At 32.6% G+C, this 17,807-nt stretch overlaps 2 protein-coding genes across 11 annotated transcripts; one reads left to right on the plus strand and one right to left on the minus strand.

Moving 5' to 3' along the window:
- Positions 1-1,542: 1,542 nt before the first annotated feature.
- LOC145161165 (uncharacterized) lies at positions 1,543-8,836 on the plus strand. Of its 10 annotated transcripts, none has more exons than XM_079080643.1 (8): positions 1,543-1,657; positions 5,104-5,538; positions 6,634-6,787; positions 6,856-7,497; positions 7,583-7,944; positions 8,016-8,120; positions 8,197-8,343; positions 8,437-8,836. In XM_079080643.1, exons 3-8 carry the CDS (start codon positions 6,691-6,693, stop codon positions 8,569-8,571), a joined length of 1,488 nt encoding a protein of 495 aa, XP_078936769.1. In that variant the 5' UTR covers positions 1,543-1,657; positions 5,104-5,538; positions 6,634-6,690; the 3' UTR covers positions 8,572-8,836. The 10 variants fall into 10 exon arrangements, with proteins under 10 accessions (XP_078936769.1, XP_078936768.1, XP_078936771.1 ...); XM_079080642.1 differs by having other exon boundaries at positions 5,109-5,538; XM_079080645.1 differs by having other exon boundaries at positions 5,109-5,221.
- Positions 8,837-15,834: 6,998 nt separating this feature from the next.
- Positions 15,835-17,507, minus strand: LOC145161167 (tetraspanin-6-like). The gene is made up of 2 exons (XM_079080650.1): positions 16,895-17,507; positions 15,835-16,256 (listed from the first exon to the last, which is right to left on the minus strand). Exons 1-2 carry the CDS (start codon positions 17,384-17,386, stop codon positions 15,939-15,941), a joined length of 810 nt encoding a protein of 269 aa, XP_078936776.1. The 5' UTR covers positions 17,387-17,507; the 3' UTR covers positions 15,835-15,938.
- Positions 17,508-17,807: the final 300 nt, after the last annotated feature.

Here is a 17,807-nt window from a genome sequence, read left to right on the forward strand (position 1 = left end):
AAAAGAGGAAGGCTGAAGGTGAAGGTGAATCTAGTGCATTAAAGAAAAGGAAGGGTCAAGGGCAAAATGGGAAGGGAAAGGGTGAAGGTGATACTAGAAGTGGAATTGGTTTCAAAATGGGAGAAGGTGAATGTGAGTCAACAAGTGGTGTGACTAAGAAGAATGGTAAAAAAGTAGATACACTGAAATTAAGAAAAAAGTCAGAGAGGATACTAAAGAAAAAGTTGGCAAAAAAGGTTGCAGGCAAAAACGGTGAAGGTGATACATCAACCAAACCAATGGACTTGGATTAAAGATGTTTTTGGAGTATGTTAGTTATGGATGTATGGATGTTTGTTTTCTGTTTGTAACATGAATATTAACGTGTCTTTAAAACACCAAGTTATGATATTAATGAATGTATGGATGTTTGTTTTCTGTTTGTAACATGAATGTTAGTTTCTTTAGTTTAAAACATAACATGAATCTTTTTTTTATAATTGTACTTCCAATGCAATTCCATATAACAATGGACTTGAATTATAACAATGTACTTCCACATAAGGTTATAATGGGAACTTCACATTTGGTACATTTCATTACAAACCATAACATCATATGCAAAGCAAAACAAAGGTTAAAATAGGAACTACATTTCATTTCATTCATCCATTACAACTGAGGTTATTGTCTTAACAAAACCCCCCCAAAAATTTGGTTCTAAACACCATTACAGCCTCAATGGGCACCATTGTTCAAAACAACCAACAACACATAACCTAATACATACATATATACTAGCAGATGACGAAATTAGACAAAAAGACACAACCTTCGACAACCCTGATAACCCAAAAGAGACTAATCGCCATCGTGCTACCTACGAACTAAACTACACCCACCAAAATCCCCATCCACTGCATTCGACGCAAACACGAACCCCAATCAACGACATCACTGCAACTCCAACAACACCCATCATTGTCACTTTCCTTTTCAAGTTGCGTATCTCCTCCCTAAACTCGCCAAGCTGTTGACGCATCTCATCTCGCATTTCCTCAATCTGCAATTGGGTTTCCATGGCATGAAGTTCGTAATCAGTTGGTAAGTGTAGTTCCGAAGCTCTGAAACCACCATAGGAGAAGCTTTGTTCTGAGGCCATCTTCTTGATTTATACGTGGGAAAAAAAGCGAAGTCGATGATGTGAATGTTACGGATTAGGGTAACAAAGTGGTGGGGAAGACGGATTTAGGGGAAGACGGTTTATAAGGGGACCATTAGCAATGACTTGACAATTCTTGGGGACCAAGATTTCAACAGTAATATTCCACGGTGGTGTCCATGTCATGAAAACAGGGGATGAACCTTTTACAATCGGTAAAGGGATGTAATTAAACGGTAAAATGAAAGTATATTTCTTTAATGTGCAAAAAAAATAAGTTTGGGGACTTTTTAAAACAAACACGAAAAGTTTGATGGGCTAATATGACATTTGCCCGATCAAGTTTGGCAGGAACAATTCGTTATATATAAAGGGTAACCACCGAACTCTCTATCAACAACACAATTCCATACGCCAACGCTTATTATTGATTACTTAAAAAGAAAACCCTGTAAATTCTCTATCAAATCGCCGACGTCGATCTTTTGACCGCCGGCACTTCACGCTTTTTCTGCGGTACGATCCTCATCGCTACCATCATCGATCTCTTTCCCGATCATTTTGTTCTCGTTTTGGTTTTTCTGTTGCTTTTTGTTTTCTATCTATGTATGTTCATTTAGTCGGTTGAAATCCGATGTTCCGATGAAATCCTATTTTACCTACGAACAAGTAGATCCTCTTAAATAAACAAATAAACAAAAAAAAAATGCGTCTAACTGGTCCTGAATCGAGTTTTATTTGGGGTTTTGTGTTGTAAGTATTAATGGATTATACACACATAGGCGTATACATATGTTATTTGTGTATTTTTATGTTATGTGGAGAATACTACATATAATTTCCTCAAATACGCTTGTTAAAACTTTTGGATCTGCGTGTTATGGATACAAAATATTAAGGAAATAGAGAGGCTGGTTGATCACCATTTTTCTTTTCTCTCGTTTCTGTTTCTGAGTTCTCCTTTTCGATTTTCATCTGTGAAGGACTTTAGGCTTTTTATTTTTTTTTTAGGATTTGATTTATTATTTTATCAGTGTGAGTGCTACATTTTGGTGGACGATTACGATGAATATAAATAGATCAATCATACTTTGGTGGTTTCATTTCTTTATGGTCATAGTTGATTTGATTTTCTTGACCTTCTAAGCTTCAAGCTAACATCCAGTATAAGCATGATAAAGCTTATAAATTAAGATACACTAATTTTTGAGTTAGGCTGTTATGTCCAAACTGTGACATTGGGTGCAAATTGGGTGTGGGTTGGCTTGAGTGCAATCAGATATGCATCAGGTGCACACCCAATTGATAAGTAGACAACAACTACATGGGTGTGTCTTGGGTGCAGGTGGGATGTGGCTTGACTTGTTTTTTACAGGTTCGTCTTACTTTTTTCCGTATTAGGTTCTTGTTTCAAGGCTTTGAATTCTACAGGATTAGAAAGAAAAAGAAACACCTAAAATATAGGCATATCTTATGTAAATATTGTAAAAAAAACATAAACCATACACCCTTGAGTCTAACTAATAACTAGAGTCTTGATGTTTTGTTTTCTAGTTTGTACTATCATACATCCTTGTCTTATCTATTAGGTTTAGTTGTACATTTTTCTTGTTCAGTTTTCTCAAAGAACACAAATCATTTTGTTTATTTTCTTGTAGGATCCTGAAGTTGTCTATATATGTAGATACTTTCTTGAGCCTCACCCGATTATAGTAAATTTTAGTTGGCAAATCCATGTAACATGATATCTAGCGCATCCGGCATCCGCACCCATTCCTTTCTTCCTAGCTTATAGGTGTATATAAGTGGGCTCTCTCATAGAAACTAAAAGAAAAGGTGAGCTAAGATAGAAAGTCTTATTTTTTAAACAGAGAATAAGCTATTAATTGCTTTATGCACATTATCTTCTAACCCACACCACCAGAGTGTGCAATATTGTTTTTTTGCAGCAAGGGACTTTACCTTCCATTGTACATGTTGAAACAGACTTACCATGTAAAAAACTGAAAGTACTAAAATCTGCTCAGGTTATACAGAAGAGATGTTTATAGGAAAAGGTTTACTTTCACTTATATGAACCCCATTGTTGGAAGTTGGTTGAAGGGCGCATCATATCCTATTGCTCATCCCTATTCTAGATGAAGATTGGATCATGATAGTACAGGTTGCTATATGTTGGAGAGATGTTATGCTGTTCTGTGGTCAAAGAGAAGCTTTTCATTATTATTTAGTTTTGGTAACCGAATGTATATTCTAAAGTATAAGTATGGACAAGAAGATGGAAATTGTAATTGGGTCACATCTGTAAGATGTGAACTTTAAGCTCCCTGAAAGTTGAGTGGACTTTTATTTCCCAGATCATGGTGGATAGGAGTGTACGTACTAAAGTCAAAAAATTTAGGCTGTGTCCAATAGTGCTTAGTGTCAATGTAATTTGAACAAGTTATCACATTCCATGCCATCTAGTTGTCTGTCACATGGGAAACCTTAAAACATCATACTGAACTGTGCATAGTGATGCATGTAATTGTAGCTGCTCTGGTACCTAATCAAAGTTGGAGATCCTTATATTATCTTTATTGTGTCTGATCCACTACATTCATTTATCAGATGTTTGTTTTATTTGCTATATTTCTTATTATAAGGGGCATATTACCCCCACAAGTGTTTCAAAAGACAATCAGTATTCTGTTTGAGAAAGCATAGAGGAAAAATGAGCAGAAAGGAAAAAGAATTTGAGAAAAGATAATTAGAGATCATCTGTTCCATAATAGTTATGAGCTTATATTTATATCATTGATAAATTATGCTTCTTTTAGTATGTCTATGATGTCACTGCTGTTCTTAAGCTGCGACCACACAGTTAATATTTCCCTAGCCAATGAAAAATGGAAAAGGGATTGCAGATTTTCCTACTGAATAGCTATGAATTTAAATTCAAGTCAAATATTAAACTACCTACTAGAAGTTATGCTTGTATTATGACTTTATTTATAGACAAGTAATAACTAATAAGTATATATCATATTCACTTCAAAAGTTCACAAACACTGCCCCTCCCCTTGAAAAGATATATTTGCTTTTATGCATGCTTATCTTTGACTGCATCAGTTCCAGATTTCCATATGGAATGTATTAGGACCTTAAGAACTATATAAGCTTCTCCCCAAATCCATTGTTTTACCGATGCTAAAAATTATTTACTTTTCATGCAAAAACATTCTAACCTCCTGCTACACTTTAATCCCCTTGCATGTAGTATCCTTGTTGTTCCTTATGCATATAGGCTTGCAACTTGCTTTCATGTAGTAGGTCTATGGTCAGAGCACTATGAATCAAAACCCTCTTTGTCAAATCAGAGACACATATTTTCGTCCATGTAGGCTCTGTTTTTCTGCTCTCTTGCTGCAGTTTCTACATCTTCAGGGGCTCTGATATAGACACATGATTTCATTCATGTATGTAGCTCTTCTAATTATCACAAAACCTTGTAGTATCTGCACGCATTCCTGTGGAGCTGCATATTTCCTGGTTTAATGATTTGCTGCTACAATAGGTAGAGTTTCTTCATTGGTGGTTGTAGGTCTTTGGTTTATTCCCATATTATTAAATGATGAACTTGTTTTAGCATATCCAGAGACCAATCACGCTTCCTGCAAATTAGGGTGATCATGTTTTAATCTCTGTGCCCTTCCCAAAATAAGAATGTAGTAATACAATTCCATCAGTTGATCCATCCTCCAACTTCTCTCTCTCTCTCTCTCTCTCTCTCTCTCTCTCTCTCTTCACTAAGTTACCATTGATCTTGCGAATTTTGGACACCGCCTCCTTGTAAGTTTTGTTTGTTTTAATTAGTAGTATATTTGTATGTGGCCCTTAAAATTTTTTCAAACACTATGATCTATTGCGATTATGAGGCCCTTATGTAGTTACTTTTATCCAGGATAACCTTTTTTGTGCAGTGCAGGATTGAATTATATAGGTGAAATTGCCAGGGAGAAATTTATGAGGTACCTTTTGACCCTATCTTGTCTGAATAAGATATGTGTGGGAAAGCTGGATAGGCTATGGGATTGGGAGGTATGTCTTTTGAAGTTTTACGTGTAGTGGGCCTGGGCCTTCGATAGGTCTTTTTGGTATGGTTTAACTTCATTAAGCATATTTTAGTTTGAGCCATTTAGAAATTTGTTACTTTTAGTCGGTGAGAAATTTCCAATTTAAAACAGAAATAGGAACTCACAAGCTGGAATGCTGCTCTGTTAAATGTTGGACTTTGAAGATATATATAGCATTTGTTGTGTACATCACTTGTCTTCAAAGGTGTTGAGGTTTCTTGTTGCAATGATGTGGCCAACATGGTGCACTAAGGTAGCGTTTGGTATGCAGTAATTGAAGAGGTATTGGAATGGAGCATTATGGCGGAATGGAAAAAATCTTTGTTTGGTTGCCATAAGGAATGGAATGGAGAATGCCATTCCTTCTCCTAGAGGCTTATTTTCATTCCATGGGGGAGGAGTGTTTTTTCTTTCATTCTTTCTTGGAATGGAATGATACATATATATATATATATATATATATATATATATATATATATATATTATAAATATAAATTACTTTTATTCATATAGTTTTCAATAGTATTAATCTTTTTAAAATTTTCAAAACTTCAATTAAATATTTTTTATTTATAGTTATATTTCAAGTTTTCATTGTATCTAATTTTTTTATTTTTTATTTTTTTAGATCACATGTAATTCTTTTTAAATTACTTGTAAAGTATATGACATGTATTTTGAACCAAATAAAAATTATTTAACCATGTATTTTTTCTTTAATTAAAGTTTATTATTTTTCTTTGTTTAACAATCTTACACTACTTAGGTTTATATTTATTGATAAAAAAACATGTTTGAATGATTCATTCCATTCCATTGTACCAAACAGACCATAAGACTCCTTGTCTAAGCATCTTGCATTTTGCAAATAGGCTGTCTCTTCTACTCATACCAATGGCCTTCCTGAGACCAAAAAAATTATCCTTGTTGTCACCCCAAGTTAACAATTCAATCAATGGAGGAGCAATTCTTGTTTGTTTTCCATCTTTTCTGGGTTCATTCTCACATTTGTTGAGCTTCTAATCCATTCCAAACTGAATTTCATTATAATTTAGCAAACTACTCCCTGTAGCAGTTAACAATACCATTTAAAAGCAGTGACTTTCTGGATTTGGTTAATATAGATGCTCTTGGAAAAGGTTACACTAAATAATTGGTAGGTTGAATGTTGTAGCATGATCTTGTCAGCATAATCTGTAACTACTAACTACAGGTATGTGAGAATTTAAATGATGATAGCATTTTAAAATTGTAATCTGATAACAAATGAATTGTCTCTGTGTTTGCTGTTGCGAACGGTAGTTTTTTAAGAATTTTGCAATGGTAGTTGCTTATTCAATGCAAAGTTTTGAAACTTGAAGCTATCTATCTGTACAGGTTGGCATAAAAGGTACCTTGTAGCAAAAGGTGAAGTAAAGTTATCTGTCAAAAAAGATGAGGCATAGACACTTGTCCAACTCGTTTACAAGATTTGGAGTTGACCAACAGGATAACAACCATACGCCAGTGGAACACTCTTACTTTCCTACAGGTAATTTTTTTTTTTTTAAATTAGTATATTCAAATTGTAAGGAATATTGAGGTAATCCTCTCCTTTAGCAGGAAGGGCAGAAAACGGTCCTTTTCTTGGTCAGAATCAGATGAATCATATGTCAAGAGGTCACAGAAATTTGGAAGGAGGCAGCAGCAGAGCAAACGAATATCCTCCTCCTCCTTCATCAAACATTAGCATGGAAGTACAGCCGCCCTTTGTGCCACCTTTTCCGCATCCATCAATCACTGGCGGACACCACGCTCATTATACTAATTATAATCATCTTCCAAACACACATGATATGGAATCTGGTCCGTTGAACCACCACCACCACCCAACACCCAATGGAGTAGGAGGAGGAGGAGGGCCACTCAAAAGAAAAAGGTCAGGTAGCTTAAACAGTCTCTACACTGTAGGAAGTTCATCCAGTTCTTCTTCTGCTTCTCAGATGCCAATAGAAAAACCAACCCTAGATCAATACAGGGGCAATCTCACAATCGATGGTCAAGATTCATCTAGGAGCGTGAGACGTAGATATAGACATGATGACATGGAATCAGAACCATCTAGAAGTCATGTCCCAAACCATTTTTATCGATCGGCACCAGTACCACATCCACCACCACCACCACCACCACCACCACCACCAAACTACTCCTCCACAGCCCCCCATGTTCCTCATTATCCTGCTCCCTCCCACATACGAGGTAAAATTCAACTATTTCTTATCAAGTAATAATAACTTGTGATGGCATTATTAAAATTTTGATAAATTCTTTGATGAAAATGTAGACATGAGACATGAGATGAATCAGTTTCATGTTGGAGGAAGTTCTGGTGATCCAGTTTTCAGCAGCAGCAGACAAAATCTTCATGTTCATGCCAACAACCATTCTCGCAGAATTCACTCTTCATATAGTAGTGGTTCCAGGTACTCCCACTCCCACTATGGACATGCATCATCTTCAACAAATGGGAATGGGCTGCGGACCCAACCAGACAATTTCTCTCCTAGAAACTCAAGGCATTGGTCTCCAAATGGGTGGCGGGGTAATTACAGCCACAGGAGTGGAAGGCCGAGGATAGCAGTTGAGAGATTCCATTCCGTTGTTGATGTAACTGTAACGGAATCCCATGATAGAATTGGACATGAGGTGTGTTTCTCTAGCTTTTTTCAATTGTAACATGTTTAATTTAAAATTTAGTAATTAATGAATGTGTGTAGACCTTGATGATGGTGGATCGGGGGGCATCCTTGTATGGCAATTCCAGGAATTTCTCGGATCAGTATAGAGATTTGAGGCTAGACATCGACAACATGAGCTATGAGGTTTCATAAAAATCACTTGTATGATTAATTAATTTCTTTTTATATTCTTTTTTTAATGTATATATATTTTTTGAAGGAACTGCTTAATCTTGAGGAAAGGATAGGGAGTGTTAACACAGGTTTGTCTGAGGACAGCATGTCCAAGTGTTTAAGGGAAAAAGTTTACTATTCTTCTTCAGACCAAAACCAAAGCCATGAGGAGGTTTCTTGTCCTATCTGTCTTGTAAGCACTTGTGTATATTTCCCTTTTCACAATACATACATACAAAATGTCAAAAGTGATAATAAATAAATGTGTTTGGTTGGAATGGAACAGGAAGAGTATAAAAATGGTGATGCAATTGGAATGATGGAAAGATGTGGACATGGTTATCATGTGGATTGTATCAAGAAGTGGCTGTTGATGAAGAAGTTATGCCCCATTTGCAAAACCGAATGCTCAAATCAGTAGTCACCCACCCACCCCTTTTGCTTTGCTTTGCTTTCTCATTCTGTAAATAGATGCCATATGCATTATGCAATTATGCATTTTCTTGTACAGCATGTAATCTAATTTCCTTAGCTTAATTTTAGTTTTATTGCTGTTGTTTTTATTAGTTAGCACACCAGAAAACAAAAGCGTTTTACTGGTTTTCATATATTATTAGGGGTGTGTAATGCATGTAAGGATTTGTCTTTTGTGTTGTGTGGTGCAAGAAACATATATATTTCCTCAACATCCTGATTCTTGCTTCATGATTGCGTACATATATATAATATTTAAAAGGTCGACTTGATAAATTATAATTTACATTTCTCGTTTTGTTAATTCAAAGTTGTCAGTTATTTAGTTTAACCTGAGGCTTTGGTATTTAATTACTCCGTATTAAATTATATCAGTTTATTATACATCATGATTAAACTGTGAGGAATGTGAGAAAATAGTAGATCTTGAAATGGAGAAAGCAAGGAGCCCCACTAACTTTACCACGTGATGTTTATATACAATACACCATTATGAACTATAAAGTGTAACGAAGCTTTTGAGTTTTGAGATGAAAAACAAAGTATCTTTTTACTGTTACCGTGTCCAAGAAATAATGGTTATCAGTTTACGATTCATGTTGGAAAGATAAATGATTAATATTTTTGCTGTAAATTTGTATGGACTCCGAAGCATTAGTATTTAGTTATGTTAGGTTATAAAGTTGGGAGTTAACGTGTCCAACATTCTTAACTCTATATGAGTCATTCTCATTTTGTATAAAATAATAAAATATAGTGTCAATGTTGAAAATCGACACTTCTATTAGTTTAGAGTTTAGAGTTTAGACTTTAGTCACTTTAAACTTTAAGACGTTCAAGATAATTTAACTTAATAGTTTCTTGGAATAATTGTGTTTTTGAACTACTTTGTAATATATTTTTATATAAATCAAGAGGTTGTGTTTCTTTTATAAACTTTGTTTGGTATTTGTTCAAAAAGTGTAATTATTTGTAAATATCCTCATTGGCATCCCCCCAAGGTGCACCTACAAAGAGGTTTGGGATAGATCATGGGATTATAAATTCCATCTTTTTGAAACAAACAAATAAATTTACTGGATTTCAATTCCAAATCAGTCTAAATCTGTCATAACACCAAACAAAAGTAAACAACCTCGTCCATGTAATATAGTGGAGATTATGAATATTGTTCATAAGAAAATTTTATGGCATAGATAATCAACGGCGGAGCCAGAGTCAAAGCAAAGGGGTATCCCAAACCGATGGGTTCGGTTTCTCGGTTTTTCAAACTCGGTTTCGGGTTTAAACCCAAATCCATTCGGAAGTTTAATTGGTTGAGAATTAAGAAGCTTATATTGCTTATATAACAGATGTATAGGAGTTATGTTTAATTTATGGTCGATGTTGGACAATTTTAGAATTAAAAAAAAACAAATAGAAAAAGTGATAAACAAAATTAAGTAAACACATGAAAGCGCCAAGATTCGAAATTGGAACCTCAAAATTAAAAGTTTAGCACTTTACCACTTAGATATAAAGCTATATAAAAAGAGTTGAAAAATAAAAGAAGATAAATGTTTGAAAGAAGATTTAAACTTGCAACCTCCAATAGCATTCTCTAACACCTTAACCATCTGAACCAACTACAACTTGTGTTATTATCTCGCTAAATATATTAATGTTATGTATAGATACACTACATAAAACGAAATTTTTCTAAAAAATTTACACTACCGAAATTTTTTTCAGGGGTATCCCGGGATACCCCGCGATCTATTATAGATCCGCCCTTGTAGATAATCCATAAGGAATTTTGCATGTTTTTTTTCCTATAGCCATTTCACTTAATGACTCAACCTTTAAGTCCATATAAAATGACAATATACCATCGTCTTCTTATTGAAATCCTTAAAACTATATTATGTTTTTATAGAACTCTTGTCTTCCAAGAAATATATACGTTTTCAAGAGCAACAACAATTAGGAGACGATACACAACTTTTCCAACATGACAGTAACATAACACGAGCATTATGCATAAAGTTAATTCAATAAAGATATTCCTTTTGTTTTTTTCAACAACAAAAACATGATCATCTTTATTAATAAAGTGTTACATTGTGTTTAGTTAATCGTATATATAATACATTGTATTTTATAAAGTAAAATATTGGACTTATATAATAGAGCAAACCAAGACCAGACCGAGCCGAGTCGAATCGAACCGTGCCATCTATCTGGTACAGTCCCTAGTTTTTCAAAGAGTCTGCCCGGTTTTTGACTGAACATTGAGTCTGGCTGGTTTGAGTGAACATATCTTAAAAGAGTGTCTTGATGACTAAATAATGTTTTATAGATCAATCAATGATTCAATGCCTATCTCTAAACACAAAGATGATTTACAGTCAATCTAGCTTTTTTATAATTTCAAATAAATATTGAAACAAATGTGGTATTACACAAATACTTTACTTTTATAATCGTATTATATTATACTATCAAATTTTCAATTAAATTATCTAACATACATAATAATAATAAGTTTTAACATAATTAGTTGCTTTCCTTGAAATTGTTTTCTATCCGGACTTGAACTTTAGTATAATTAAACGAAAATAAATTGGAAAAAGAATCCAAGTTGTAAATTAATTTGATTAGTCTATTTAGCATTTGATATAAAAGTCACAAAGATAAAGAGAATGAGAGGCGAGGAGCCGAGGATATACTCGACTGAAATCCAGAAGACAATATAATAAAGTGAATCAATAATTTAACTTCCATAACTTTTTGTAATATTTAAATAATAAGTTATATCTCTAAATATTATTAAAAGAAAACCCTTAATTCATCAATGAAGAAATCAGGACCATTGATTGTATTTCAATTCTATGTTTTTCACCCTTAGATCAAATTGCTGACATCATCTTCCAAAAAAAATTTTTAAACACAATTACATTTAATTATAGAATCTTTAAATTCAACAATTATGTTATCTATTGAAGCATATCATTCTATTTATATACGAGATATCAGTTTTTCTAATTAATATTGTTCATAATTTAACTCTCTTATTTATAGCTTTTGGCTTTAAATTCAAATCCGTTTAACTCTTTTTTTTTTCTTTTTTTTCTTTTTTTTTAAAAAAAAAAACTCATTAAATAAGCATATCATATATAAAATCTAATCAGATCCCATTAAATCAACAAAATATTTTAGTGTCAAAATTAAGGTCAATATTATTCATAATTTATCTCTCAATATATCCCACATAAAATGAATCAATTTGAGATATTGGTTTGAATTTTAAAACTCATTAAATAAGCAAGTCAATTAATTTAAACGTTTGAATCGGTATAACTGGTATCTTCCTTTTTTTCCAAATAAATGGCCGAAAATCTACAAGAAGATATCTTAGGATCCCAATTTTTTTGGAAGATAATGATTTTTTTATTCAAAAACATCCTATATATACGATTACATTGAAGTTGTTATTCTTAGGATTTTGGATTGTGTCCTACGATTTACAGTGTTTTCTTCAGTGGTCTTCTTCTCCAATTCCTTTTAATAGGTTCTTTCTTTACTTTGTTCTCCTTCTTCTTCTCCAATTTCTTGCATTTACTCTGTTCTTATTACCTGTTATTACTGTATTCATGTTGAGAGGTCATAAAAAAAATTAATCAATCTACTTTAAGCATATTAGTTTCATTCATTTAGTTACAAAAACAAAATTATATTCTTTATATCGATTTTTTTAATGTGTTCACCTATGTTTGTTTACGAGTCTGTGTATAATCAACGTTATATCCTCTGTTTGCAACATTCCTGAAACTTGTGTAATCGATGTTCTTAATATGTGAGGGTTATCAAATTTAATCATGAATCAAATACTATGGTATATATCAATGAATGGAACTGTATATTTCTATACACCATATAAAAAAAATACTCTACATTGAATTTTATTTGCATGATGAATGAGGGCAAAACAACATCTATGTATACATTCTCTGTACCTGAAATACACCTACCCCTACCACTGATGCCCCCCTTCTACTGCTTGATATGTTTTATGATGAGCATCAACAAAAACTATTTATACTTACTTTATTGTCAAGTTTGCATTATGAGGTTTTTTAAAAGTATATATAACATCATTCATATTTGGATGATAAGAATTTTATTTTATTTTTATAATTTTGATTTTGATTACATACAAAAGACTTTCTACATTATGTGTTTTAGACTAAATTACATTCGGCGTCCTTGAGTTATGTCAAAAGTTATAAATTCCGTCCCTAAAACTATATTTTCACTCTGATCCTATGATTTTGAATTGTTCTTGTTTTTCCTATTTTACCCGGTCCATATTAATTACTTGGTTGGGTCACATGTGTTTAACAATCATTAGTTTTTTCACAAACAGAAACATGGTTCAAAGCAACATTACCTTCATAGACCAACTTGATGTTTCAAAAAGTCAATTTACCATGAGAGTAAGAATAATCCGTCTCATTAAACATCTTGCTTATGGATCTTCAACAAAGACTTACAAAACTAATATGATTCTTACAGGTAATAACATTTTTTTTATGAATTTTCTTACAATTTCATTCGAACCACATATAACAATATATAAACTGATTTTTTTTGTGCATTTAGGGAAGGAAGATCGAGACAGATGTTACTAATAGATAGGTTGAAAGATTTTAAAGTTTGTTTCATGAGGATGATTGTTACTACATCCAAAATCCACAACTTGGTATTAATCAAAACGAAAATAGTTTTGTTGATAATGAAAACAAAATCAATATTTATATCACAACCAAAGTTACACCATGCAGTCAGTGGACTGGATTACTTTATGGATACTCTTTTGCAAACTTCAACGCCATTTTGGATGATGTTTTTATTGATAACACACATGTTGGTTAGTTTATATGTTACAATCTAACGATTTATATAACGATATTTTGTTATTTACCATCACTCACCATAACGAAACTTTTATACTAATCTTCCATTTTTTATCTTATATAATAGATGTTATTGGAGATGTTGTGACATGTTTCCCAGTGGAACCCTTATGAACAAGAAAAATAAATTATCAAAGAGAGTCAATTTGAGCTTGGAAGATCTAGAGTATGTTTACTTTTCGAAATTTTGTGTCAAATTTTACTTTATAATGTCATTTTATATTGTATATTTATTATGTTTTTGGCTTTTGTAGAAGCAAACAAATAAATGTAACACTCTGGGATAGGTATGCACAACAGTTTGCTGACTATTTGGAAAATAAGAAACAAACCCGTATGATAGTTGTTATTCAATGCGGAAAAAATATCTTATTATAGAGGTTTGTTCATACTATGATTAACAACTTACACCTTAAAAAAATTTCAAAATATTATTATTCTTTTTACTATAAATGAATATACATTTATACCAACTTCATTATGCATCGTTTCATAACGTTTCTCCGTCACAAATTGCTTCACTACGACTAGGATCTTCATCAATGATCCTATTTTAAAGCAACAAAAATAACATCTTCTTTATTGTTAAGATTTCTTGTCAAATCCAGTCCAGAAAGCACATCCGCTAATTGTAGAATCGCTTCGTCCTCCATCATCTACTGTGCAAATGACGATTTTCCTTCATAAGTTTGATCTCCAACAAGTAGATGGGGTTTATATACTTAACTTTCATTTATGAAATATACATTATGTCAAATAGTTTTTGGATTATTTTTACCCTCATATTTCATTTTACTTTTTTTATTATATAATTTAAACTTACATCAATATTTCTCAGAAAAAAACATTGATTGTTGTCGGTACGATTAACCATGTGTGTACTCTATAGTTATTTTGTGTCACAACAATATGACAGAAAGAAGTGTTAATGACCATTAAAGATGCAAAGGTAAAATATAATTTAAGAATATTATATAAAGTGTAAATTGTAGATTTGTGATATTTATTTCTATGAAAAATATGTTGTTTGATTGCTAGGTTATATATCTGAGTTTTTTTTTTATTATTATTTTTTATTTTATTTTATTTTTTTGTAAATTGATTTTGACAAGTTTGATCTAAATTTGATAATTGAAGTAGGTAGGAAAGATATGTGCTAATGATTTTGAATTTGTATTGCCCTCCAGAAACCAACCGTAGTCTTACAGACTGTTCCCTCATATCTCAGTAGGTCTTAGCATTTCCCCAAATTCAGCTACAAGAAGTCATTGATGCACTTCTTGAATCAATCCTCTAAATTGAATTTCATTTGTTAGTTGGATGCAGTGATCAAAATGCAAGATTTGTGAAAGTTCATTATTATTTATTAGTGTTAACCTTTGGCAAATTATGAAACTAATGATATATTTTTGTTCATAACATGTTTTTTTTTGTAATAATTTCTTTGATCGAAATATATATATATATATATATATATATATATATATATATATATATATATATATATATGTGTGTGTGTGTGTGTGTGTGTGAGATAGAGTGTAGCCTGAAAAATCATATTTTAATTCTTATAAGGAAAAAATACTTTAGAAATTGACCAAATTACAATGTCTGAATTTGATGTTTATGGTTATAACAATGCACTTTAATTATAATGTTTATCGAATTTCTTTGTAGAATTTAACGTTGCTGGTACATATAACAACTTATTGTTGTTTTTGGTTTTACATGGCTAATATGAAAAGAGCCATATGAGCCTCCATAGAGGTTGGTACACCGAACAAAATCAATTCATAAAGCTACTATACAACATGTTTTAATCAATGAGTCGCATCATGTTGTGATAAAACAAAGATCATGTTGATCATTTATATTAAAAATTATTGTATTAAAAAATCAAATTGCTCTAATATAAATATTAAATATTTTTATTTAACAAGTTTGGTTCAAAAACTCTAAAATGAATCTAACATTTTTTATTAAAATTCCACCTAAGACAATGCCACCTATTAGTATGATATGTATTTAATTTATGTTCCCGCGTTTAACGCGGGTCATAATCTAGTTATTATATTATTTCTCATATATATTTTATAATCCAAAGTTTACATTTTGTTTATCGGGTTACATGGAAATCCAGTCCAAATCAGTAAATTTTTAAATTTCTATTGTTTATTGAGTACTTTCTAAAAACAAACCAAACCCTGCTATATGAATATATTATTTTGTACTTCAAATTTACTAGAAATTTAAAGTTGCAACTAAAAAAAAATCAAAATTTCTATAAATGTACACGAAATATCTTATAAATCTGATTATAGTTCTACCATAAAACAAAATGACAAAATTAGTTGGTAAACTATCGTCCACCAGAATAAAAATTCCATTTGGGTCGAACTTTATACATTCTATTAGAAGGGTAGCTATCGTCCCTCTTTGCATTCTGGAATGCACAACAACCGATACAATAAATGCCAATCAGAAGCATCACCATAACGATGTTGAGAATCGAGAGTTTGTGCCAATCCCGCCGCACATCCTCTAGCACCCCCGCCTTGCACGAGTCACATTCATAGCACAACACGCTTGGGTCGTTGTTCCATTTGTAGCAGTCGGGATCCTGTGTCATCATCGGCGCTTCATAGTTGCATGAAGTTAGTGGTTTGCAACACCCTGACTACATACATTAACATACAACAAAATTAATGTAATCATCTAAGACGTTGTTTTTTGCTTCATGAACTTAACATGTACACGTACTTAGGGGCTGTTTCTTCTTCTTTTTTTTTGTGTTATGTCATGTATGGGTAAAATGATTGAATGTGTAATGATGTATGTTAGGATAACACATAATGTATGTTTATTTTTCTAGATTGAGTAAAACCGTCAACCATTTTACTATAAGCAAAGTTGAGAGTAAAAAAGAAGAAATGAAAATAGGTAAATGGTTAGTGACGTAATATAGTGATTCATGTTTTTGTTGACTTAACTGATTAATTAAGTTATTATGTACAGATTAAGTAAAAAAGAAACAACCCGTGAATAGTTGTCCAAGTTAACCATAAAACTAATCAAATTCATTAATTCAAAAAAAAAAAAAAAAACCCTTTACTCCGTCGATTCTATATGTGTTTCCTAATTATGACTTGTTATGGAAAAAATGACTTAATATAGAGAAAGTCGAGAAAATGGGCTTTCCCATATATAAGTAACAAATTTTTGACAGTCATTTCAACCTTTGGAATTATGAACAAGAATCGACTTTTTAGCAAGGAAATGGTCTATTTTACAGGTGATTGATCATTAAAAAAGTACCTGAATCGGAGACATGTCTCGAGTCAAATAGTCAACAGGTGTCCACATAACAATCTTACTACAAGTCTTGGACCCCAAGATGCAACTTCTAATAGTCATCCAATAATCAGGATTTTCAATCCTTTTCCTCAACCAAGGTGAATAACTTTGCAAATGGTACTCCCTATAATTCCTACCGGGAACCTCCACTCCACCGCCAGGACCCGCCACCACAAACCCAAAAACCGTCATGGCCAATAAGGCGGTGATCAAGAACAACATCACCACCAAGTACACCCACAAAGCCCATACCACATGAAAACATGCACCTATGAAACCAGCTAGTGATATTAGCAAGATCACAAACCCTAACACCATAAGTGGCCTTTGAAGGAAGCTTTCACAGGTGGCGGTGCTTCTTGCCATCCATAAGCCGCCACCGATGATCGGAATGGAAACCAGGAGTGTCAGTAGGTTCAAGAAACCTATCAAGGTGTTGCTAAATCTCGACATTTTGCTTTCTTTGTTAAATGATCTCTATATCTTGTCATCTCATTATTTCTATAGCTTTTAGTGGTTTTATGGTTTTAAAAAGGTACGTGAATTCCAAATTTGTGTACATCTGGCTCCATTGCTTTTCTTTGCACCAAGGGGGTATGGAGCAACTTTAATATACAAAGTAAGAAAAATGATTAAATTGCACTTCTTAGCCATTAAGTAACACTCCATTTTCAAGTGTGAAATGACATTCATACCCCACGAGAAGGTTCTCAAACTATGGGTTCCGAATATACGTGGCGTGGACTGTGGAATGTGGATGCATCGGTTATTTGTTTGACCACTGTAGTTATGTTGGCTCACTTTTGTTAATCAATATATATACCTTTACAACCCAAAAAGTAAAATTTGATTAATTTATAGTTATTAACTTGTG

The sequence above is a fragment of the Lactuca virosa genome, chromosome 2 (assembly GCF_052849685.1).
Source record: "Lactuca virosa cultivar CGN04683 chromosome 2, Lactuca_virosa_CGN04683_v6, whole genome shotgun sequence".
Taxonomy (NCBI): domain Eukaryota; kingdom Viridiplantae; phylum Streptophyta; class Magnoliopsida; order Asterales; family Asteraceae; genus Lactuca; species Lactuca virosa.

What these genes read in the sequence shown, in the direction of transcription:
- LOC145161165 (XM_079080643.1), top strand. Translation starts at nt 6,691, where the DNA reads ATGAGGCATAGACACTTGTCCAACTCGTTTACAAGATTTGGAGTTGAC. An exon ending in ACACTCTTACTTTCCTACAG is followed by an intron (nt 6,788 to 6,855) that starts GTAATTTTTTTT and finishes CCTCTCCTTTAG; the next exon opens with CAGGAAGGGCAGAAAACGGT. An exon ending in TTTCTTGTCCTATCTGTCTT is followed by an intron (nt 8,344 to 8,436) that starts GTAAGCACTTGT and finishes GGAATGGAACAG; the next exon opens with GAAGAGTATAAAAATGGTGA.
- LOC145161167 (XM_079080650.1), bottom strand. Translation starts at nt 17,386, where the DNA reads ATGTCGAGATTTAGCAACACCTTGATAGGTTTCTTGAACCTACTGACA. An exon ending in GAGACATGTCTCCGATTCAG is followed by an intron (nt 16,257 to 16,894) that starts GTACTTTTTTAA and finishes TAATGTATGTAG; the next exon opens with TCAGGGTGTTGCAAACCACT.